General features: G+C 40.0%; 1 protein-coding gene and 1 long non-coding RNA gene across 3 annotated transcripts; both read left to right on the forward strand.

Moving 5' to 3' along the window:
- BTBD1 (BTB domain containing 1) lies at positions 1–15066 on the forward strand. 2 transcript variants are annotated; one of them, XM_032700348.1, is made up of 10 exons: positions 1–519; positions 5489–5645; positions 5888–5993; positions 7337–7534; positions 7799–7991; positions 8526–8613; positions 11123–11269; positions 12138–12234; positions 13973–14093; positions 14945–15066. In XM_032700348.1, exons 1-10 carry the CDS (start codon positions 119–121, stop codon positions 14955–14957), a joined length of 1521 nt encoding a protein of 506 aa, XP_032556239.1. In that variant the 5' UTR covers positions 1–118; the 3' UTR covers positions 14958–15066. The 2 variants fall into 2 exon arrangements, with proteins under 2 accessions (XP_032556239.1, XP_032556238.1); XM_032700347.1 differs by lacking the exon at positions 14945–15066 and adding an exon at positions 14302–14338.
- A 3850-nt stretch (positions 15067–18916) lies between these two features.
- LOC116792993 lies at positions 18917–21018 on the forward strand. Its single transcript, XR_004359336.1, has 2 exons — positions 18917–19859; positions 20684–21018. It is a non-coding gene; the product is annotated as an uncharacterized LOC116792993 (long non-coding RNA).
- Positions 21019–24668: the final 3650 nt, after the last annotated feature.

Raw genomic sequence — 24668 nt, forward strand, 5'->3', positions numbered from 1 at the left:
GGGCCGGGCCCAGCGGGGCCTGCGCGGGCCGCGGCGCGTGCGCGGGGCGGGGCGGTGACGCGGGGGCGGGGCGCGGACGGAGCACCCGGCCCGGCCCGGCGCGGCCCCGAGGGCGGCGATGGCGGCCGCGGGTGGCGGCCCCGGGGCGCCCGCGGAGACGCCCCCCGCCACCACCGCCGCTGTTGCCGCCGCCGCCGAGGCCGGCGCGGTGCTGCAGCGGGAGCCGCTCTACAACTGGCAGGCCACCAAGGGCTCGCTGCGGGAGCGCTTCGCCTTCCTCTTCTCCAACGAGCTGCTCAGCGACGTGCACTTCGTGGTGGGCAAGGGCAGCGCCCGCGGCGGCGGCGGCGGCGGGGCGGCGCCCCCCGGGCCCGGCCAGCAGCGCATCCCCGCCCACCGGTTCGTGCTGGCGGCCGGGAGCGCCGTGTTCGACGCGATGTTCAACGGCGGCATGGCCACCACCTCGGCCGAGATCGAGCTGCCCGACGTGGAGCCCGCCGCCTTCCTGGCGCTGCTCAGGTCAGTGGGGGCGGGCGGGCACCGAGGGCGCTCCGGGCCGGCTCTGCCGCTGGTGTCATTTCGTCGCTCCCCGGCCTCTCCCGGATCCTGTTCCCGTCCTTTTCCCGGTGCCCGTCCGTGTAGGGAGATGCTGGGAAGACGCGGAACCACCTTGTGGGCTGCCACGCAAGGTCACACCGCCCCACCAAAACCAACGTGTTTTGGTTCCTTCTTGCTCTTTCTCCTTTTCCCAAGAGAAGTGCCCTAATTCTGTGGCAGCTGGCCGTCCATTTAGGGAAACGTTTGGTGGGTGTCTGGCTGGGCTTTTACGTTCCGGGTTTTGGTTTTTAAAGTAAAATAGTGGGAATTAGTGGATCCCCTTGATGTTGCAACTATCCATCCATCTTCTGATAACAGCTAAGAAGGGACAGAGGCTGCTGTAACAATCTTTTAATTTCATTTGATACTTATTTGAAGTCTTTCTCATCTTATTGTTCACTTTTCTTTGTCTGTGATGGTAATACATTGTTATATCTTTTTACCATAGTAACACCCATTGTAATCATACTTCTTTCAGTTACTCCCTGGTGGAGAGGGAACATGCAGCAGAAGGCAGTAACTAGCTGATTTTTAGCCACAAACCACCCAAGTGTGAGACCGTGAGTGCAGTGGTGGCAAAAAGTATGTAAAATGGGTTAGTGATTTCTAATTTGGGCAGAGTAGGATCTGCTACTTGTCATGCTCACAAAGCTGATGAGTTTATCTGCCATTTCTTTTCACTCAGTGTAGTGGTAAATAAAATTTATGGTGTTCATAAAATTACTGTACCTTAGGCTGTGGCATGGTAGTATGACTGAACTGCTTAACCTGGAGGTTTTTATCAAAGAAACCACTCTTCTAGGCAAAACCTGTGTAAAATGGATTAAACAATTCTCTGTAATAAGCATCTGGGAAACAAATAATATTATTGCCTGTAAATAAATATGTAGTGTCTCAAAACTTTCTGTAATGGGAAAAACTCCAAAGTCTTGGCAGCTTTCCTTTTGTTTTGAGGCCTAGCAGATAAGAAAAGTAAGAAGAGTCACCTAGTCCTTTTGGTAATTGTGGACATAGGAGTTGAAGCAACTGATTTAAATAAAACCCAGCAAACCCCCTTGCAGCAGCAGTGTCTCTCTTGCCATTAGCAAATGAACTGTATTTTGTGGATTTTTAGCAGAGTGACAAGGTGGAGAGTTTGTGCAGAGGAGTGAGAGGTAGTGGGAAGTGTCTTTTAAGCGAGTTGGTTTCAAAGGTTAAAAGTAAATGATACAAAGTGTCATGAAAAGCACACATAGCCTTTATATATATGTTGAAAAAAACGCTGGACAGTGAAAAGCGAATATAATGAGAGTAGTTTATCTGGATATAAATAGAAACACAGAAACAGGAGATTTCTAAGTAAAGATAAGAAGGACGGTATTTAAAAACTGTAGAAGTGAATGAAGAGATGTTGTTAGAAGCAAACAAAAGCCATCTTGTGTTGGTAGAGCTGCTAGTCTGTGATGGCCAGGGGACTTACGTCAGTAAACTGATTATGCTTGTATCTTGTCTAAATATCACCAGACTGATGAACTGTTGAAACATCTCAGGTTTGGTGTCTGTGACAGCTCTTTAGGACGTTCTTCCAAGTTATGTATAGTTTTTGAGCTTATATCAAGATAAATACCCATTGCAATACCTTGTTAAAAACATACCTAAGGAGAACTTCAATACACACCAGGACTGGGCTTCTTCCATGCTCCTAAACACTGTTTCTGAAGTGTACCAACTATAAGACAACCTGAATTTTTTTCCCCTGGTGTTGACTGAAAGAGGCAAGATTGATACGTTGTACTGTTGGCCTGTCGTATCTATCATTAGTAAATTTGTCAGATAATGATGGTTACCTTTTATAGGACATTTCTTTAATGTTTGCAAAGACCAATTTGAGGCTAGAAATTAAGTCAGTATCTTTGAATACACATAGCAAATGAACAGCAGGTAAAGGAAGCATTTAAATAAGTCAAAACTTCTTAGGGATAATTTACTAATTATTTAATGTTCCACAGCTCATTTCTATTTTATTTACTCCTGTAATTTGTTAGGTCTTGTCTGTAGCTGATGTGTTTCATAAAGATCTACTGACAAATGCTACTTGTAAATTAAAGGAAAATATTTTTTTGATGGAAAAACTTCAGTAGTTTGACAGCTGAATCCTTAGGAGCTGAAATAGTATCAAAGTCATAAAGTTTGAATCTGTTTCCCAATGAAACAGCTTTTTTTTTTTTATGTTTCTAACTACAAATTGAATAGCAATGATCAAGAAAATTAGAGTTGTCTCAGTAGGATTCTGCTTTAGGGTTTCATTTTGTTGTTTTTAATAAGATTATTTTTAAATTTCATTCACATTTTACAGTAAGTTAACTTGTCCTTTGATCACAGTATAAAGGAAAGTGATGACATGGCACAAATTAGCACTCTGTCTTCTAAACGTCTTTGCAGAGGACTTTGGCAATCAGTAAATAGAGGGGTAATCATGACTAACTGGAAAAAAAGATTCCTGTGTCCTTTTGTAATGGTGAAAACATTTCAGCTGTTGGGAGGATGTTTAGACTAGGGGAGAAGGAAGTGCTATCCTGAGAGTAAAGAAAAGTAGCATAAAATGTATGAGAGGCTGTGAAGGGAATGATTGGGTTGTCACTGGAAGAAATTGTTTGTTCTGGTTACTTGTCACTAAAAACATTCTTTCACTCTGCACATACAAACCCCCACCTCCCCGTCCCTCCATGCTGGATGACAGTAAGATTAGTATCTAAAGAGCAGGTTGTTTCTGTGAGTCTCTGGAAGGGAAGGAGAGGAGAGAAGAAGGGAAGGGGGAAGGATAAGTGAACTTGGGTCCCACCGAGTCAAGCCGAGGAGGAACAGTGGTATAAACACAAAGGTGTGCTAGTCCAGGCGTGCCACAAATGGGAGAGTTAGCACAGAGACAGAGCTCTTGGCACACATGAGCAGGGGGATTTTGAGAGGGAAGACACACCTAGAACTGCACCCTGATTCTTTACGAGGTATAGCAGAAAGTGAAACACGAGCCAGAAAAGCTCCTCTGATGTGTCACTTCGTTGGCTTCAGATTAGACTCACTTAAGAAATAAAATCAAAATCATGTTCCCAAACCAAATTGGAATATTTTTTTAATTAGATAAAAGTTATACTGTAGGTTGCATGGCAATATTGGTTTGTTGTTTTGTTTGGTTGTTTTTTGTTTGGTTGTTTTTACAGCCGGTTAATTTTCAACTCTTATGTGCTTTGGACTCCAAGCTCCTATAAAGCCACACAAGGAAGCTTAGGGCATTTTAAACTGATTTTTTAGAATCTTAAATCCAAAATCTAAATGCACTGTTCTAGTGCATTAATGCACAACTTGTCAATTTGGTATGCAAAACTGTACCTATGAGATCTCAGTTTCACAGAAATAAATTTGTCAGCAATTAAGCCTAGCAAGTCAGCCCATCATTTTCATCAATACCTAATAAATAGTTCATAGCTTTCATAATTCAATTCTAAAGGAACTGTATGAAACTTTTGCTTTAAAAAAAAGTTAGCATTTAATTAAATTCATTTTTCCTAAAAACTGTTTGATGTAAATCCAGTTTAAAAAGTTAATCTAGAGCATCATTCACATTTCCAAAGTGATGTGCAAGCTGGCTGTTTAAGTAGATTGGAGTATTGTAATGGTAGATATGTACCTGTATGTGGCAGAAAATTTAATGTTGAATACTGTATTTACTTGTGTGTTAGCAACTACCAAGAATTAGAGTTTTCTTGAAATATAAGAAATATAAACAGTGAAGAACTTCAGTTTAAACTTTAATTCCAGGTTTCAATTATCTAGATCTCTCCATGTTGCAAGCAAGTTTAATGAGTCTTACTTTCACAAGTTTCTGTTGAATACAAACTGCTTATTGTTACATTTAAAAACCCTTCTAAACACACCTTCTGTCTCTGTGCCTTTCATTTCTGGGAGGTTCTGAACAACAAATACTAAGAAATACTAAAGAAAGGCTTGGTCTTTGTTCTGGAATTCCTGCATTTGCTAATGTGCTCTGCTTTATTATGTTTAATCACCTATGTGTTGGGGACAAATGTATTTTTGTAAATCACAGACTATTCTTGATTGTTATCTGAAAAGCTGATGAAATACTGCTAAAATTATCTTTAAATGTCACCTGTAGGAAAAGTTATTTTTAAAAACTCATATTTTCCATACAGAACCTAAAAATAAATCTTATCTTGTCTAGTCTCAAGTAACAACTGCTCAGGAAACAGCATTTTTTTCCTGATATTGGTGGAGACTTCTATCTTTTGGTTGACAGCTTATGCTAAAATCATAACCAATCCTCTAGCCTCAAGCAGTGGAGACAAGCCAGAGAGTTTTGGTGTGGCAGGAATAGAAGAGTCAAGGTCATCTGCTCTGCTCTCCTTTGAACATGACAGAGCAGTAACTTCAATATAGGATATTCTCACAGTATAAGCCCTTGACACTATTCCCCTCACAGAGGGAAGCCAGTGTGCACTGTCAGTAAATTAGGTTCAGTAAGACAGCCATAGAGGGCTGTGCATTGATATTTAGAAATACAGCTCCTCCTGATGAATCGAGAGAGCTGCATTCGTGTGTTAAGTAATTCTGCAGCTCAGCTGTTGTTTACAGTTGGGTAGCTATGTATAACTAGTACAGCCGGATCAGCCTTGGGGAGTAATACATATTTAAAACAAATGTATGCCATTAGGTTAACGTCATATTCTTCCTTCAACCCTTTAACTTACCTTTTTCATTTGTAAAAACTCCACATGGCCGACTGTTGCGTGTTCACAGTGCAAATCTTTGGCCTGTTTTGTAAATGCAAAGAGACTTGTCTTTGACAGCCCCTCTCAAGATACATTTTTATGATCTGTATTTGTGTATTGATTTGTAGGTTTCTTTATTCGGATGAAGTTCAAATTGGTCCAGAAACAGTCATGACTACTTTATACACTGCTAAAAAGTATGCGGTCCCAGCGCTGGAAGCACACTGTGTGGATTTCCTAACAAAGCATCTCCGAGCAGACAATGCCTTTATGCTGCTTACTCAAGTAGGTAAATTTAAGCTTAGTTTTGATTTGCTAGGAAAATCAGTTTGTGAAGGGAAATGACTGATTCTCCTTAAGTATGTACTCCTTAGAGAATTTAAGTCCTCTTTAAAGTATAAACACAAAGAGTACTTAGACAAATCCAGCTGTTTTAATTTAGGTCTATACTAGAGTAAAAATGCTTGATTTTTAAGATGAGTGCTTTGTCAACTTTATGCTTAAAATGTATTTCTTTACCGTTTTAGGCTCGTTTGTTTGATGAACCTCAGCTTGCTAGTCTGTGTCTTGACACAATAGACAAAAGTACTATGGATGCCATAAGTGCAGAAGGCTTTACTGACATCGATATAGGTAAGTGTGAAATTACAGCACCCCGGTTCCCTCCCCCATCTGAGTGTGCAGAGAGTCCCAGGCACTTCTTCCCTTCTTGGCTATCCACCCCTGCAGTGCTTTCCTTTGAGCTTCACTCCTGAGCAGGTTCCACTGCACTGGATATCCATTTGATTAGGGTTGGTGTCTCAAGGCTCACACGGTGGTAACACCACACTTTTCATTGTGCCTCATGAGTGTTGTGCCTCATCCCTGAGGGATCCACACCTGCATTTATTTCTCTGTTCAGAGTTGTACAATTCAGATTAGGTACAATTAATGAAATCTGCTTTAAAAAATAAGTACATAAACTGCTGATTTCTCTGTTTAATATTCTATGAAAAGCTAGCAGTTGTTAAATTTGCTTACTTAATTTCATTGCTACTATATGTGTCTTAAGATTTTACTCCAGCTCAGCTACATTGTGGGAGAAATTCAGACTGAAGGAAGGTGTTCCAGCTGTTTAAAGAAATTGTAAAATCATTGTTAACTCACGTTCAGTAAAATCTGTACCTAAACTGTGAGTGTTCATCTCTACTCTTGATAATTCTCAATCTGTTTTGACTTTCTAATATGATATTTTGTATGACTGCAAACATGCCCTGCTTAAATTAAGGCAGACAAACATTCCCAAAGACAGATATGAAAACACTTTGTTTTTTGGACTTGTGTTCCACGATAACTTGTGCATACCTGTTATTCATAAAAGGCCAGAATGAGTAATAAACACAGGAGAAGTTGCTTCTGTAAAACATGTGAGAGTACCTTGCCTCAGATCCTGTGTTCACGTTCAAGCATTGTGGGTGGCAAATACATCAGTGCTTAAGATCACTTTCATATATCTTTAAACTGGTTTTGTGTGCACTGCTTCTTGTGTCCAGGGTTGATCCAGATGGGCAGGTGGCTATGCAGATGAGAATATGACAGTGTCAACGTGAATAACTTGATTTTTGAGTAGTATGCATTCACTACTTGGTCACTTCCAGTTTTGATCTTGCCCTAGCAATGGAAATTCTTCAGAATATTGGTTATCACTACATAGATTATAGAGAGCTACACTCTTAGGAATCAAGAAGATACTTCATAGGCTGTCTTCATAGCAGGAAAATTAATTTTTAGTTTGAAGTCTATATGTCATTGGGAGATTTCTTTTTCCATAAGATAAATTATGTATAATATATATACATATAATGTATGATAATGTGATTTGTGAATGTTCTTAATGTGTACTTAGTATTTTAAGGTTACCTAATGTGTAGCACTTTATAGCTACACATTGATTTGAATGAAAACTGATCTAAATCTGCTAACTTTTTATTCTTTAGACACGTTATGTGCAGTTCTAGAAAGGGATACCCTTAGTATTCGAGAAAGTCGCCTCTTTGGAGCTGTTGTTCGCTGGGCAGAAGCAGAATGTCAAAGACAACAATTGCCTCCAACGTTCGGGAACAAACAAAAAGTCCTTGGAAGAGCTCTTTCCTTGATCCGTTTTCCATTAATGACTATTGAAGAGTTTGCAGCGGGTGAGGTTTGGAGTTCTTTATCTTACTGTTAGACCATATCTCTGTGCTGTTCACCTGTGTTTAGATGCTTAACACTTGATTCTGTTATTAATATTATACTAATAAGAGTTGTGATGCACAAATGAAAGCAAAACATTCTACAGATTACACTCTGGCCATTGGAAAATACCGTTGTTGTCTTCAGTTTGTGAATATGTGTGGTTTAAATACAACAGTTGGAGTAATCCTTCAAATCATCTTAGAATTTTTTTCTTTTTTCCACAGGCCCTGCTCAATCTGGAATCTTGTCAGATCGGGAAGTAGTAAATCTCTTTCTTCATTTTACTGTCAATCCTAAACCTAAAGTAGATTATATTGACCGACCAAGATGTTGCCTTAGAGGAAAAGAATGCAGCATTAACAGGTTCCAGCAAGTGGAGAGTCGCTGGGGCTACAGTGGAACAAGTGATCGGATTAGGTATGACTTTGGAGATTATTTGAAGGAGAGACAGAGAAGTGTGGGTAGAAAGGGAACAAATCACTCAACTTTGACTTTTTGGCATAAGATACAGTGGCAAACATGCAGGTTCTGTTACACGTTTGATCTTTTTCTCTTTTTTTAAATAACAGGCTGTTGCACATGAAATACAAAGGGCAAAGAATGAGGTTTGGGAGGATTGGGTGCATTCTAGAATGATTGAGTGTTGTCTGTGTATTCCTTTCTGAAATACCAAGTCTTGGTCTGTTTTTATTTTAGAGATATTGAAATGAATCTTATTATGTTTTGTTTAGTGATATCTCAGGGAATTAGCAAAGCTTTAACCTATAAAGCTGACAAAGCATTTTTCATAGCATTGAAATCTATATAAAAAGTGTTATTGAAAAAAATGCAATGCCGTTCTCAGTTTACTTCACTGCTCTTCAGTGAGAGTTTTTTTCCTGCTTGACTGGGAGTAAGGTAACACATCCACCAGAGCTGTTTCAATTCCTTTCTTGGCTTGTGTCTTACAAGGTTCACAGTTAACAGAAGAATTTCCATAGTGGGATTTGGATTATATGGATCTATTCATGGACCCACAGACTATCAAGTTAATATACAGGTACAGTATATAATGTTCAAATAGGCTTATGCAGGAACTACACTTCCTAAAGGTTTGGTCTATATTTGGATGGGAGCAATTGATAGGCCAGGAATCTAAGCTGTGTTTTGTCCTCAACAGTGGGCATAAGTGGATGATTAGGCAACAATAAGAACAGTATGAAACTCTTCTTCCCTTTCTGCTGTATTTTCCTGTCCTTCAATCATTTTTAGTACAGGTGTTTTCCAACACCCAGCTTTTTCCCCATTTTCTCAAGCCTTTCCTAATAGGAGATCTATTTACTGATACTGTATTTGGGCATGTGATGTCCTTCAGTAGTCTGCATGCTTCTTATAATGATTTGATTTTCCTAATTGCTACTTTTTAGTTTCTTTTGAACAGGCTTCCTCATTTTTGTCTTTTTGAAATTTAGCACAGCTGTGGAGGATTTGCTTTTGTTGTTCACATGGGAGTGTTGACTAAGAATATTATGGACACTGTTACATAGTGTTTCCATTATGAAATTTTGAATCTGATCCTGCTCATCGCTCAGTACCAAATCAAGGGTTGTGTTTCTTCCTACTGAGCAATTGGTTAGCAAGCTCAGGGAAAGGCCAGTGATAGCATCTAAAAATGTCACCCCTGCTTTGTCCTGGGGTGACCCTTGCCTGCTCTCAGTGGGTAATTGAAGGCACCACTAAAATTGTATTTCCTTCTCTTGTAGCCTGTTTGATCTCTTTTAGCACATCATGGTCAGGATTGTCTTCTAGTAGTATTGATACAGCACTGTATTTTCCTTTTTAAATGTGGAATTTCAGTCCTTTTGAATTCTTTTTCTTGGTGAGGTTAGTTTTGGTTCTAAGCTTTTTAAAGAAGTATTAGCATTCCATGACTGGCACCATTTTACCCTGTGGTGTATATTTCATAAGCTGGTACTGTCACATCAAATTGATTTATTAGGTGCATGGGAAATTAGGTGCATGAAAGAAATAGTCTGACTTCATTTAGAGGAGGAAATTCTGTTGTCCCTACCTGATTTCATAGACTTCTAGCATGTTCTGGAACTGCTGTTTCAGGTCATTTCTGAGCATTCTGTTTAAATGACAGTTTATCTTCTGCTTCCTATTTGATGATTATTATTATCTGACTATTTTGTACTTAAGGATATGGATTTTGTGTCTGTCTCTTAAGAAAAAAAATGTCGTGCCTTTCCTGTTATGATGTTTCAAACAGAGTGTTTCTGGAATGAGGTTTTGAAGGAATTTGGCTTTTCCACATTCCTGAATTTAAAAGCTCACTTGTAAATTTCTTGAAGTACCATCAGTTTGGTTTTCTTAAACTCTACATCCATGTAAATGAGTAGTATAGTGCCATTGGATTGGATCTTCAGAACAAAAGAGTTGGTCCTGAGAATCTATCAGCTATACTGTGTATATTTGGGGATTTTTACTTCATGTTATCTCTTCATTTTTAACCTCTCTGCTGAATTCCTGTTAGCAGATGCAAGCATTTAGTGTGTTCCCTCAGGATGTTTGCTGGATTTATTTAATCTGAAAAGAATTTAGTTTTTTTTCAAGGCAAACCAATGTATATTTAGTGGGAATGATCAGAAGATTCACTTGAAAAAGATCCTCCGATCCAAACTGAAAGGCTAGATATACCCTTATGGTTCAGATTAAGACCATCCATCTTATATGGGTCTCTTTATCCTGCAATTAATCTGGAACTTCCTTGTCCCAATCTTTTCAGACATGTATTTAAGTTCTGTGCCTCTACCTTTCTTCTTGAATCTGCATCAGTACTAGCAAAGCTTTAGAGAGTTAAACATTTAAAACTTGTCTTAAATGAGTGATAATGTATATTGCAAATAAATCTTTTATATGAAAAGGGCTTAGGACTTCAGCATTATAATTGTTAATATTTCTATTGATTGTGGCTGGGAAAAAAAATAGAGCATATTTTGCCTAGAATAAAGCTTCATCTCATGTAATACTAAAAATTATATGGCAATTTAAAAATAAAATACTAAAACTGATAGGATTCTTCTTAGTGCAGTAATCATGAGAAGTGTTCTACTCTAAAGCTCTGATATCCAACTCCTGCAAGAGGTGTTGGGCAGCATGGGTCAGTCTGGCAATCCAAAATAAGAAGTGAAGTATCTGCTATTATTACGTTGTAGCTGGTCATTCCTATTCACCACTAAAATTGAAGGCACAATAAATATTGTGTAGTCTGAGTGTCGTTTTTATGCTGAACCTAGATTAGAAATAAATTGTATAAAGCATAGCAGGACAAGTTCTTGTTTTCTTTTATGAATGTATCATTGCTTACATTATCTGTAAAAACTTTTCTAAATCAGCCACAGCCAGGGAATGCACTTCCCTCACGCGGGCTGTGTAGGTGTGTAAAGATCAGCAATTAGACTGGGTGGAGTAGGCAAGTGTTTGCTTGCCATCTTCTCATATGCATACAATGAGAATCTTGCTCATGCTTGTAACCCTAAGCATACTGTTTTCATGGTTTTGCACAGATAATTGATTATGAGAAGAATCAGACGCTAGGCCAGAACGATACTGGGTTTAGCTGTGATGGAACAGCCAGTACTTTCAGAGTTATGTTCAAAGAGCCCATCGAGATTCTGCCCACGGTTTGCTACACAGCTTGTGCAACGTTAAAAGTAAGAATGTCTAACAGTAAAGAAGAAAGTTACTTTGATGCAAGAGTTGTTCTTTTATCTGTCTTCTGATGGGAAAGTGTCTTCTAGATCTTGATTTTTAGTTTAGGGCTAAAGAAGGACATAGTTAAACTCCGCAGTAACTTGTAAAACTGCTGTATCTCTTCTGTGCCACAGCATGGACTTAGTAAGGGGATCCTTTGTGCCTTCTCGCTTTGTGACGTGATGTAGGTGTTAGAGTGAGTCCTAATGCAAGTTACTGGTTCTGTGTGGGAAAAAGCACTATCTAAAATATTTAATCTGGCAGCTGTCTATCAAAATTGAAGTTTGATTCACTGATTGAAGTTTGATTCTTGACTGCTCTAGCTGGAGTCAAGAAAACAGAAAGATTTTTCGTCACTTTTTAGATACTAGTGCTGAAACAATAGACAAGAATTACTTGTTCTGGGAAAGTCTCTCCTTGATATTGTGGACAAATGTATTTCTCAAGTTTTTTTAATATTCTAAATATAATTCTCTATTACAGAAATCAAAATTGAATGGGTTGGGAAAAATACTGCACATTAAAAGAAGCTGAGGCAGGGAACTAAGTGAGAATATAGACAACCTGTGTGATAAAGAGAAATACTAGAAAGTATTCATTACTAGTTGGATAAAATCAACTGGTTTAAGTCTGCTGTCAGAGAAATGTTTTTTTGCTAGTTAGACATACAAGCACTTGCTTCTGTTGTCTGTGATTTTGTATATAATTTATATGATGTGGGTACAGAAATTTTATACTACTGAAATAACTCAGCAGTGTTTGAACCTTAGCAATTTATGGGTCTTGCCTACTTCCACTCAGTTGCTAATCTCTTCTGATATTTTTCAGGGTCCTGATTCCCACTATGGAACAAAAGGTTTGAAGAAAGTGATCCATGAATCTCCTACTGCTAGCAAAACATGCTTTGTCTTTTATAGTTCACCAGGTAACAACAACGGTACATCAATAGAAGATGGACAGATACCAGAAATAATATTTTATACTTAGTTTCACATGATGATCTGGAATGTGTTAGTGTCTCAGTGGACTTCAGCTCACTATTGGCAGCAGTTAAAAAATTCTCTGAAATTACATCACTGTGTGAAAACAAATCTATCTTGTTTGAGGGGGTACCAGAAAAACTATTTTTTTTTCTGCATCATTATTGGCAGAACGTAATTTAGCTTTTCCTCTTAACAAAATGCAAGTGGAGAAAGTACTCTGTTTATTGAAAAGTTTGGTTTATTTGTTTTAAACAGTGTCATGTGATTAATTGCTTTGTGTTTTCACCCCTTCGTTTCTCTTGTAGTAAAATTAATTTTTTGAACTGGAAAATCCTTACTTGTTATGAACAACTTGCGTACGTTTTCCCCAATCTGTCCTAAAAAGACCATAAAGCTGCTGTTGTAGTCCCATCTTGCACTTCTTTCCAAAATGACCTTGGAATGACCCTATGGACATGGATTGCTACTATATTTTTTTGAAGTACATCAGCAAAGCTGGATTTATATTGCCATCACCTTGACTTTTTTGGATGAGCCATTGAGAATTAATGGACATTAGCACTGCAGAGAGCATCTGCAGCTGCCCTGAAGAAACACTAAGTCATCTTCAGCAACAAACAGATCTTTCCAGAATATCTCTTAATTCAGAAGGGCTGTTTTGGAATATAGAACTGGTTATGGAAATAGCCACTGCATATACATATGTGCCTATAAAAAATGTATAATGTGAAAATGAGAATACAAGACTTGTAATGATGTTATTTTATCATCGGATATTCTAGCACTAAAAAAAATTAGTATAAACCTAAGGATTACTTGTGTGCAACTAGTTTTACAGATTGCACACAATACTTTGATGCCATTGCTGTATGTATATAGTACTCAGTGTCTTGCAGTATGTACTGTGTAGTAATAGAATGTCTTCGTGTACCCTTCCCCAGATAATACTAAAGTAGTAATTTGAGAATGCAGGAGAATAATAAGAAAACTTCCTTCTTTTTTTCCTCTGTTTAAATGGGGAAGGTCACGCAGGTTTTGTGTCTCGAAAAGGCCGTGTGTAGAACAACGTCAAAGGGCTGTTCCCTGGAAGCACTGCGGTACCGCGGGGAGGGGGGCCGGCAGCCGGGGCTGGGCTGGGCCGGGAGGAGCCGGGCACGGGTCCCGGTGGGTGACACGAGTCCCGGTGGGTGACACGGGTCCCGGTGGGTGACACGGGTCCCTGTGGGTCACACGGGTCCCGGTGGGTCACACGGGTCCCGGTGGGTGACACGGGTCCCTGTGGGTGACACGGGTCCCGGTGGGTCACACGGGTCCCGGTGGATCACACGGGTCCCGGTGGGTGACACGGGTCCCTGTGGGTGACACGGGTCCCGGTGGGTCACACGGGTCCCGGTGGGTCACACGGGTCCCGGTGGGTCACACGGGTCCCGGTGGGTCACACGGGTCCCGGTTACCCGGATCCCGGAGCGGCCGTGCTGGAGCGCGCAGGCTCCGCGGGGCGGGCCCAGCCGGCGCTGCCGGAAGGGCTATGCCGGCCCTCGCCGCGTTCCGCCGGGTGTTGGCGGCGCCGGTGCGGAGCGGCGGGGCCATGCCCGGGAAGGTGCGGGCGGGAAGGGGCAGGGGAAGGAGAAGGGGAAGGGGAAGGGGCGGGTGGTGACCGCGTTTGTTCCTCTGTTTCAGGGCAAAGGAGCCGCCAAGGGCCCCGCGGGCGGCGCGGCGGGACCGGTGGTGGCGGCGGGCGGCGGCTCCGTGAGGGTGGCGGTGCGAGCCAAGCCTGGCGCCCGCTGCAGCGCCGTCACAGGTGGGTGTGGAACCCGCCGGGGGTCTGGGGTTTGCCGCCGTCCCATGAGATGGGCTTGGGGGGAACACGCAAAAGCCCACCAGGAAACTGAAGCGGGAAGTTCCGCGCTCCAGGGGTAGCTCGTTCGCGGACCCCGTGGGCAGCGCTGGGTGACGCGGTGAGCACGGGGTGAATTCTGGTTCGTTTGGGGTTTTTTTTTTAATTAAAGGAGTAACAGCAAACGCAGGTGATCGGACCTTCAGTTTGGCATCTGTGGTTTAGTGTCGCGAGAGTCTGTGCGGGTTTATTAGAACCATGGAAGCTCTAATAAAGGTCTAATAAAGCGCGTTCTCCTTCTATTGCCCGGGACTTGCCCGTGCGCACATTGGAACCGCTTTCATACACTCTGTGTGTGACTGGCGGGGGCTGTAGCGGTGTCCGGGCTCGGGTGGCAACCCAGGGAAGTTACTGATACACGGCTCTCTGAGCAGACTGATCTAACACGCGTTCTTTGGTGGGGTAACCTGCTTTTTGTTGTGTTACGGGATGCCCAGCAGGACAACACCTGCATCAGGATGGGCGACTGAGAGGAGCTCAGAACGGTGCCCCCGTTGAGAGAAAAGTTAATACTTACGGCTGCGCTGCGGTACGGTCTGAAGGACTGACTGCTTTTAGTGTCAGAAGTTTATCTTTGATTGTTCTGGCCAAGAGTTTAAGGGAATTTATGAAGTGTGAAGATGTCATTCCCTACTAATCTGTACTTTTATTTGGTTTTGAATTAAAATGCGTTGGAAGGCATAAACGCTCATTTTTAGGAAACAAAAGATGTTTTGAATATCTCACACGTAAAATGCTTATAATATTTGTTGTAGATGTGACAGCTGAGGCAGTAGGTGTAGCTATTGCTGCACCCCCGTCGGAAGGGGAGGCAAATGCAGAGCTGTGTCGCTACCTCTCTAAGGTGCTAGAAGTGAAGAAGAGTGACGTTGTTTTGGAGAAGGTACTTCCTTTTCTTCGTTTCAGTTTTTCCTACTGCAGTTGAAATTCAGGATTTTGAAACTTACACATTTAGGTACAGGGAGCTGCTCTCCGAGTTCAGTCTGAAAGACACTTTATAAAGGTTTTTAGTTGACTCAAAGGCATGATCCATTGAGAACAAACCTAGTGTAGGAAGAGTTGTTTCTGTGTTCTTCTAAGATTCTCTTGTTTTCATGTTAAATGCAGTTCACAAAATTTCTGCTTCAGAGAGAATTTGGATTTTATTAACAACTTTTCGCTCTTTTTTAAAAAATAGCTTCTGTGAAAGTTATTTGAGTTAAAATTTTCTGACATTTAACTGTCAGCAAGAGCATATATAAGCACTTGGGTTACAGCTGGGCCACAAAAGTTTGTCTGTTTAGAATTTACATGTTTTGGCTTTGGCAAGTGGAAACTTTGTTTTATTTATTGCACTGAATAAATAATTTCTTTTATTAATTCATTGTACTTAAAGTCAGTCTTTCCAGCCATTTTCATTTATCGTTTATGAGCATAAGGGCACAATAAAAATAAAAACCACCATTTTTTATCCGGTAGTTTAATGTTGCAGTTGTAGAAGTCTTTTAATGGATAGTGGTAAATGGCAATGTGATCAATGAATTGAGCACTGTGTTACCAGAAGGTAGAGATGCAAAGATTTGACTCTTCTTTTTCTTGAATCATGGGCAAACTGCTTCATTTGTTTATCTACATTTTATAGATATCACCCTTTTCCTACCTTCAAGGGTGATTCTCTGAAAGACTTTTTTTGTGTGTTTGTCTAAACCAGGGTGGTAAATCACGTGACAAAGTGGTGAAGATTTCAGTATCAATGACACCAGATGAGATTTTAGAAAAACTGAAAAAAGAAGCTTCCAGTTGACCTAAAACAAGAGGAGGAAATGGGACCAATGCATCTTGGTAAATGGACTGATACTCTTTCTTACATAATGTAGTGCTGTTGAGAGTGTGGGTAATGACTACAGAAAAATACTTCTTCCTCCCTTCCTCCTTTGTACATACAACTCCTGTATAGTTGAAGGTTTTATGTAAGTTTGATTAGAAAAACTGAGACTCACGATCCACTTCTGTCACTACAGACTTTCTTCTGCTCTGGAGAGTTTCCTGTTGGTAAGATTTGTCCTCTTTCCTGGTCTCTAAACAAATGTTTTAGAAAACTTGTTTCTTAGTGAAACAAACTTTGGTTAACAAAGTGAAAGGCTTGGAGTGACAGGCTTCCATGTGAAAAGTGGTACAAAAGGATGAGTCTGGAAGGTAAAGACCTTAGAAGAATGTCCTGTTTGGTATCTCATGGCAGGTACTCTGTGCAGCTTTGCACTGTGGGCACTTATGGGCATCTAAAATAAATGTATTTGAAGCCAATGCACTGTTGTTGATCACACAGGCAAGCTAAAAGCAGAATCACCTGAACAACTGAAACAAACCTAGAAGTTTTCAGTATGAAAAACCAATGCAGAACCCAGTAATGGCACACCTGGTGTCACTTTGCAGTAGTCTGTAATTAGTTCTCTTAAAAGTAGAAATACGATCATATATATATATGTATATTTGCCAATTGTATGTCAAGTATAATGACTTTTTAATAAAAGGAGGGGAAATATTATTAAACTTTGTTTTGTGTTTGTATTTTTAACCAAAAAAATTGTTTCCTGGAAGTCACTTATGTTACTCTTAAATGTGGCTTTTTTACAATCTTTCCTTGGTTTAAAAACAAGTAGTATTCCAACCCCTAGAGGACTGAGTGGAGTCATCTGTAGAGTGGAACAAGAAGCCTGAAACAAAATGAGCAACTGTACTTCAGTCTCAGGGCTAGTGAGAAGAAGGCTGGACTTCTCTCTTTATCATGCTTCAGAGGTCAGAGTAAGATTTAACTGGTATTTCCCAAAAACGTATGTGATATCACTCGTGTCTCTGGTAGGAGTTTTCTTTTTCATCTGCATCATTGCTGATGTCTGAAATTGTCCTGTCTTTATCCTGTGGTGGCCATATTAAAAAAATATATAGAAATGTAATGCCTGAAGTAAAAAATACAAACAATTTTTAAGGTTTGCTTAAGGTTTCTCCTGGAAAACAATGCTATCAATGCACAAGTTACAACTGAATTTCTTTACCGGCTGCATGCAGTGCAGACTTCATCGCTCATAATTTAGCTTTTCACAGACAAAAATCTTTTGCTTTAGGAAATTCTTTCTGCTTCCTGTTATCCTAAATATGGCAACAGTTGTTTTTGGAGTTAGAGATCTGGTGTTTGTCAAGATGACAGCTCCTTGAAGGCGACTTATTTTAGAGATGTAATGACAAATGTTACTTTCTTGTTTGGAGAACTGAGTCTAAATTCTGAATGTTGTTTGCTTAATGTTTTGCACCTGGGCTCCTTATTTTCTCAGGCATTTGGGCAGCCATACGTTGCCTCAGTCGTCTTTCCTTACTCACCTTTTCCGTCTGCTGATTTCATTTTGCTGTTCCATCAGTTTTGTTTCACAGCTCTTTGCTGTTACACCTGCTCTTGTCCAGCAGAGGGGAACCGTGTCTTGCAGAAAAATTAAGGCAAAGCAAACCAAAACAAAGTGTTCCTGGTTTGTTGCTGTTGTTTTTTTCTAATTTCCTACACTTAAAAAACAGCAATAAAAAGACTGGGGAATTCTGTGTTTATTATATTTGGAGTTGGATGCTACAACAGCCATTATACAGATTTCTTTGGAAGTTAATACCACGTGTTACATTACATGTATTGTATACTCTGTTGAAATAATGTATTACACTTGCCCGTGGCTTTAGACACAGACTGAGGGAGGAGGTGAGTGGGCAGGTGCAGTCTCTGAAGTACCTTAGTCTTCAATTATGATTATCTACAGTAGCCAATTTAATCTTTCAGTTCCCTCTCTATATTGCCAACACATTCTGCCTAGCCTTTGCTAACTTTTGCTTTGGAGGCTTCACCTTTCCTAAGCACCTTCAGCTGGAATTCTGTGTCTGTGTTTCCTTATCAGTGAAAGCTTGGAAAGTAGTAGTGTGACAAAGCCTTTACGTGCTGGGAACAGAGAATTTTTTTAAATAAGAGTAACCAAAAGCATTTTAGAAGGGTAGTATAAATAACACTGGGGTGTTACCATATATAATATCTGAGAGCCTCTTCTATCAATGTGTTTCATGCAGTCTTCCAGTTATATCCCTAGTATCTTAACTGTGGATATATGTATCCTGTTGAAATGCCTGGGAGGCAGGAACTGCTGGTCCGTGGTATATCAACAGTGAGGTAGAGAAGAGTTAAAGAAACTTGTGTGAACAGGTCAAAGCCAAATCTGTGACTTATGCCTCCTTCAAATCTTGCCTTGAAATCCTAACCTGTCAACTGTCTCTTCATGAACACAGTGAAATGTCTTTCATTCTGTTGAGAAAATTGTGGTAGCATATATCCCTTACTCCAGCAGAGTATGTTTTTAAGAGAGCAGAGCTTTGTGATATTGTAAGAAGCTTTGTCCAAGAATTTCAAAACACTTTTCAAACCCTGTCTTAAAATAAACTCTTATTCCTAGACCAATTTTAAAACATTGTGGTGCCAGTTGCTACCCTCCTTTTACTTCTTGGTCCCTGTTTTATCCATGTGCATTAAGCTGCATGATTACTCAACTACTTGAAATTCTACTATTGACTCAAGCACTGTCCTCTTTCCCTAATGCATGGTCTGACCAATTTCAGTAAAATCTATCTAATGGTGATTTAATATCTTGCTGCTTGCAGACCTAGGCAGTCAGTGGATTTTTAAAAATATAATTAAGTTGTTTAACATTAGCAAAATAGAAGTTATCTGAGTAAATTCCATGCCAGTCTTATGGCAGAAGGTTCTTAGTCTTTCATCCACTCAGTTACATTTATTTTCTAAAATCCAGCTTTGAAAGTATATGGCTTTACTGCAGTACTTTAATATGCTAATTAAGGATAGTTAATTATACCCTCTGAAGCTGGTCTCTTTGCTCTTTTACATACAATCCACTCCATTTATCATCTGCAGCGCATTCCTATCCCTCCTTTTAGTGCCAAGTGTTTTTAAATCCCCATTTCTTCAGGTATCATCTGTCTAAATAATCCTGGATAATTGACAACTTTGTCAATAACTGGCAGCAGCAATTTAGCAGAAAGCACAGTTGTAATATCTTCCTTCTTTCAGCTTCCAGGAAGATAAATACACCTGATGTTCCTGCTCAGTACTTCACATCTCACTGTTTCCTGTCTCACTATGTTTATTTGCATGTGTAAAACTTGAATCAGCTGAGTTTAATTTTTTTTTTTTTTTGCTTCAACCTACTGTATTCTCCTCTTAATGTTTTTAGTCTTTTTCTAGGGAGGATGATTCATTGCCATATTGACTATTATAAAAATAAGCTCCCCTGTCTCCTTTGGGCAACACAGTGCTTTACCCACATGTAAAACCTGTCCTGCTTATTATTCTCTAGGAACGGGCTGCACTTGGGGCAAGGTGCTGTTAATATAACTGAGGCACAATAAACAGTCAAACAGCTGCTGAAGAAATTAAATACTTGCCTGAAAGGAGGAGTGTGATACTTCTCTGAGGTACTGGGAATTAATTTCTTCCTGGTCCTTTATAAGCTTTTCAGGTAATTGTTACTGAGCCAGAAGACTTTACTTTCATTTATAAATGCAGCATTTATTTGGTCCTGGATTGTTTCAAGAGCTGGGGAAGTTGGAGTGATGAAGTAGTCCACCATACCATCTTACTACAGCCTGAGGGTAAGTTTTTGAAATGCTGTTTAAATAACATTTTGAGTTTTCAAATCTGAAGCATGGCAGATGGAAAGGAAAATATATTGAGTATCAATTTGGCAGTTGGTCAGTACAGAAACGTGCTGTAAAGAGAGCAGTTAACCATAAACCCAAGGAAAAAAAATGAACAACAGAGGGTCAAAGCCTCATGTCATGCTGCTCAGATAAAGCAGTTGTCTCCCTTAAGAGAATAACTGAAGTTACAAACTGTAATTCTGGCATGATTGTCAGTAAGTTGCCTTTTTTCTAACACATAGTAGGTGTGCAGTGCACGTGGGAGGGGCTGCAGCATGCTGTTCCTTTGGCCAGGTTTTGTTGCTGTAGTGCTTTGCAAACCAGGATGCATTGAGGCATAATTTATAACAAATTTCAGAGCTCCCAATGCATTTGAGAACATACGTGGTGCCCAGCTGTCTGACAGGGGCATTGCTACATTGAATTTTATAAAACAAGCTATTTCTATGGAACCATTTTTGGTTTTTTACCAGTGCTACTTTCCATAACTTGTCTTAAAAAATCTACAAAGTTTTTTGCTTCTCTTCTGATGTTCAGGTCTGTGGGGTTACATTTTATAGCGATATCAGCACACACCTTCCTGCCACATTTGGGTCCTGGGTTCCTCTGCCCTCTTGCTGCCTCTCACGTTCAGTTCTGCTGCTGTTGTTTCAGAAAAGTGCCCTCCAGCAGGATCAGGCTCCCTGGGGTTGTTTCTACTCTTTATTTGTCACATCAGCGTTGATGCTGACTCTTATCTCCTTAGATGCCACTGCATTTCTTTTTCTGTGTTTCAGGCCTGACAGCTCTTTGAGATGCATTCATTGTGCAAGGAGGGCAAAGACCTTGTGATACAATCTCTGCAATCAGAGGGCAAACCTGTCCCTTCCAGTGAGGCCCTGTAGCAGCTCTGTGTAGCCTCCTGGCATGTGCCCTTTAATGGAATGTCTCCTTTTGTCTTCAGTAAGTCTGATAGCAATCAGGCAGCACATGTGTGAGGTCATGTTCCTGCTATGAGGAAAGATTGCTGTTAGCTACTGGGATACACTTCTGAACAGACAATTTTCTTCAGTTTCTTAACTGCCTTTTTACAATGGAAGTGCAAACTGTTACTAATAAACCTGATAGTTTATGGGTTTGGGGGAGATTTTTTTCTTTTTGTTCGAAAAACTCGATTAAGCTCATCACTGGCTGAATATAAATGCTAATACATAGAGGGAACTAGCCAGCCAAATTGCACTTGGCTAATTTCACTTAATGAGAATGTCTGATTCTGCTCAGTCGCTTTCTTGCTGAGTTCAAATTCAGCTGCTAAAGCAGACCCAGGAGCTTTTTGTTAAATATTTTTAAAAGATGATCAGCTTATAATGGTGTTTTCAAAGTGTGTGACTTCTGTTTGCTGTGATTGATGTCACATATCAGCTAGAAAAAAAATTTTTCTTTATTTAATACCATGCCAGGCAATAATTCTGGCAAAAGATACATGTGAAAAGAGAATATCTGAAAACACTAATTTGACTGTATCTGTTGTTAAATTGTGGAGGCAAGGCAAGGCCTGTCTTTCAGAAGCCAAATACCGGTATATGTAAAAGCAGAGAAGGTGTAAGATCTAATTAAAGACAACTTTCAGTAGTCTGAAAAATATATGAATCCTAAATATGCAAAAATTAGTAATGGCAGTCTGTCAGAAGAGGTGTTGGTACACATACTACACATTTATTGAAGACAAAAAGAATGTGTAATACCAGAGCTTGCCACAAGCCTTTCTGCCAGTTTAATGAGGTTGCCATTGCAAGTCTGAATGCACTTTTTTTTCCTCTTGATTTTGCTGTAAGGGAGGCCTCCACAAGAAACAGAAGATTTTCTGTGCCACTCTTCATGTCACAAGGCTGTGAAGAAAAGTTCCACTAGAGCATGTTTTATGAAAAATGGTGTTTAACAACCTTTTCTATAGAAAAGCTTTGGTTTCTGAGCTGTGTATAATTTCTGCTCACTTCAGTCTTTTGGTCTTTTTACCTGGAGAGGAATTTAGTGAAGTGCTCCAAGTTTTACACACTAGGACTTATAAACTTAAATAAGCAATTCCTGTTAATTTATTTTCAGGCCTTAGCTATTTTCAGGCTGGGTTTTAGGCTTTACCCTATGGTTATCCAGTGTGAGGTACCTTGATTAAACTCTCAGAAGAAACAGACCTTGTTTGTTTGATTCCTGGTTTTGCATAATAGGGGAACTACTCAAATCCAAAAATAAAGAAAATAAAACATGGGGAACGGGAGGGGAGAGAAAGGAAACAATTTTGTTAATCAAAGTTAATTTATTGGACTAGGAGCAGATTTGCTTGGCTTCTTGGCAGTATTTGCTGCATGTCCTTCTAAGCTCTGCTGGGAAGGACGATGCACAGAATAGAGGGTGTGATAGACTCTAGATGTTTTATGGCACCTGCTCTGCTGTTTAGCACTCAAGTCAGAATGGGGAAAAAACTGTTAGGTTTTCACAGACTGTAAATCTAATAATTTGCAATATAACTTTCACAGTTATTTTTTACTTGCAATCTGTGAATCTAGGTGGGAAAATTATATTACCTGTGGCCCTCTTGGTGTGACTCCTGAGCTCTTAAATGCCAATCTGAAATTTTCTGGAAGGAAAGATTAATCTTCTGAAATTATAGGTTCATGTGAGGGTCATAAATGCATAATATGGAAAGAGCATCAATTGATGTGGTTGGTGTTGGGTTAAAATACAAATTCAGATGGAATGGTTGGTGAGCCGCTTGTAAATATTTCATCTATTCCGTCTTCCCGTCTCATTTAAGTAAATTGATTCTACAAAGGCAGCCTCATCTTGCCAGTATTTTTTCATTTTGGTGACTGAACTATTACCCCTCACAGCAGGGCAGGACTAACACTTCGTAATTGCTGTGAGAGGCTGGCACATCTCTTTGACACCAGTCAGCCAACTGCAGCTCCCAGGATCTTGTCTTATCTGCAGAGTTTTGTCCAAAGTATTGTGAGATCTCCCACAGGTTTCCATTATGCTGAATTGGCAGCCCTGGGAGCCCAACCTCCAGCCTTTGGTAGCAGGAGGAGCTGCTGCCAGAAATGCTCATTCAGGTTGGTGGATACGGTGAGTTGGCTCTGAAGGGGAAGAGAACTGTGGACTGTATTAAAAATTGTGCCAAAATATGAGACATGTTCTTCTATTTCTGTGTCAGAAAAAAAAGCATTAAGACTCTAATTAAAGACAAATTTGAACTTGGAGAAATTCATACCCATCATTGGCACCTTTCATCTCTGAGTTTCAGACCTAGCCCCTCTGCTATATGAATTTTCACTGCTGCAAAAGTACAAATACCAAAAGAGGATGACACCTCATGGTTTAAATGAAATCACTTGCAAATGCTTTAAATTAGATCTGATTAGCTGCCTCACTGGAGTGAGTGTAGTATGTGAGAGAGTAAATCAAACACTTATTTTCCTTTGCTTTGCTGTCTGTGAACAGCGTTGAGCAGAAGAGACAACCATCTATCTGTCTTCCAAATTACATGCTTTCTTCACAAAGGAGCCTTTGGTCTACTGCTACGTGCCTGTTCAGTTTTAGAGGATAAATACAGCCCACAGTTTTAGAGGATAAATAAATCTGTGACTTCTTATTTGGAACAAAAAAGTGTGACTGGAGAGAGGGTTGGCACAAGAGAATAAGCTATCAAGACTGTTGTGAATGTTGGAGTGGCAGCAGGGAGACGGCTGCATTTAAGGATTTTAGAGAAGAACTTGTCCTAAATAATAAGGTTTGAGCCAACTATAGAGAATAGGACTGCTGGTTATCTTATAATTCTTATCTTTATATGTGTCCAGTTTTCTGAAGGACAGAACCTTTTTGAAAGAAAAATGTCAGACTTCTAAAGTAAGCAAATAAGAGCATATAAACTAGGTATAGCAACCTCTTTGTTTTATCCCTTTCCCCCATTTTTTTTCTGTTTGTAATAACCTACAAATTCTCATTCTGGATTAGATGTAGTTTCTTGGAGATGCACATTCCTCTATTCCTCTGGTAAAGCTCAAAGTCTCTTGTTGTCACTGTAATACAAATAATAATAAGAGCATAATCAAGGTTGTATTTGTTTTGTAATTATTCTGAACACTAGAGACTAGCAGTAATTATAATACCATTAAATAGTAATGGAAAAAGATTTAAAAGTAGATCATGAGACTCCTGGAAGGAGGCGAAAATCTTGCTCCATTTTCTTCACTACTGCAGGCATTGCATTCCCCTCTTTTATGGCAAAAAGAGGAACCTAAAGTGTTTTCCAAAATGCCAGGGGTCAAGAGCACCATTTGAAGGACAGGTTTATGTGGGAGAAACTAACTAGGAACTAATTCAGTTTCAAAAATTAGTTTCCTGTAATTTTAGTAGTGCATTTAGTAGTCAGAGACACTGCATTTAGTGCCCAGAGACAGGAATATAACTGTGAAGAAAGCAGTGCTTCTGTATACCTCTCACCGTGGCATCTGATTGCTTTATAAATCTCTGCAGCCGGTGTTATGACACTATTTCAAACTTTTTTGTGGTGTGCAGATGTGAAAGCAGGTTGTGATACAGCTCTATCGCCCAGACCTTTGTTCCATGAAACAATACTCAGTCCCTACATCATGGTTTGTGTAAGGTGGTATTTACCTCCCGTCTTCTTTCATAATGTGTTCACAGGGTAAAGCTCCTGTCATGTGCTTGAAACTTTGTGTAATCCAAGGGATAAGAACACTGTCCATCTGGAAGCCAGGTAAT

This window comes from Chiroxiphia lanceolata, chromosome 12, assembly GCF_009829145.1.
Source record: "Chiroxiphia lanceolata isolate bChiLan1 chromosome 12, bChiLan1.pri, whole genome shotgun sequence".
Classification (NCBI taxonomy): domain Eukaryota; kingdom Metazoa; phylum Chordata; class Aves; order Passeriformes; family Pipridae; genus Chiroxiphia; species Chiroxiphia lanceolata.

What these genes read in the sequence shown, in the direction of transcription:
- BTBD1 (XM_032700347.1), top strand. Translation starts at nt 119, where the DNA reads ATGGCGGCCGCGGGTGGCGGCCCCGGGGCGCCCGCGGAGACGCCCCCC. An exon ending in GCCTTCCTGGCGCTGCTCAG is followed by an intron (nt 520 to 5,488) that starts GTCAGTGGGGGC and finishes ATTGATTTGTAG; the next exon opens with GTTTCTTTATTCGGATGAAG. An exon ending in CCGCTGCAGCGCCGTCACAG is followed by an intron (nt 14,094 to 14,301) that starts GTGGGTGTGGAA and finishes TTTTAATTAAAG; the next exon opens with GAGTAACAGCAAACGCAGGT.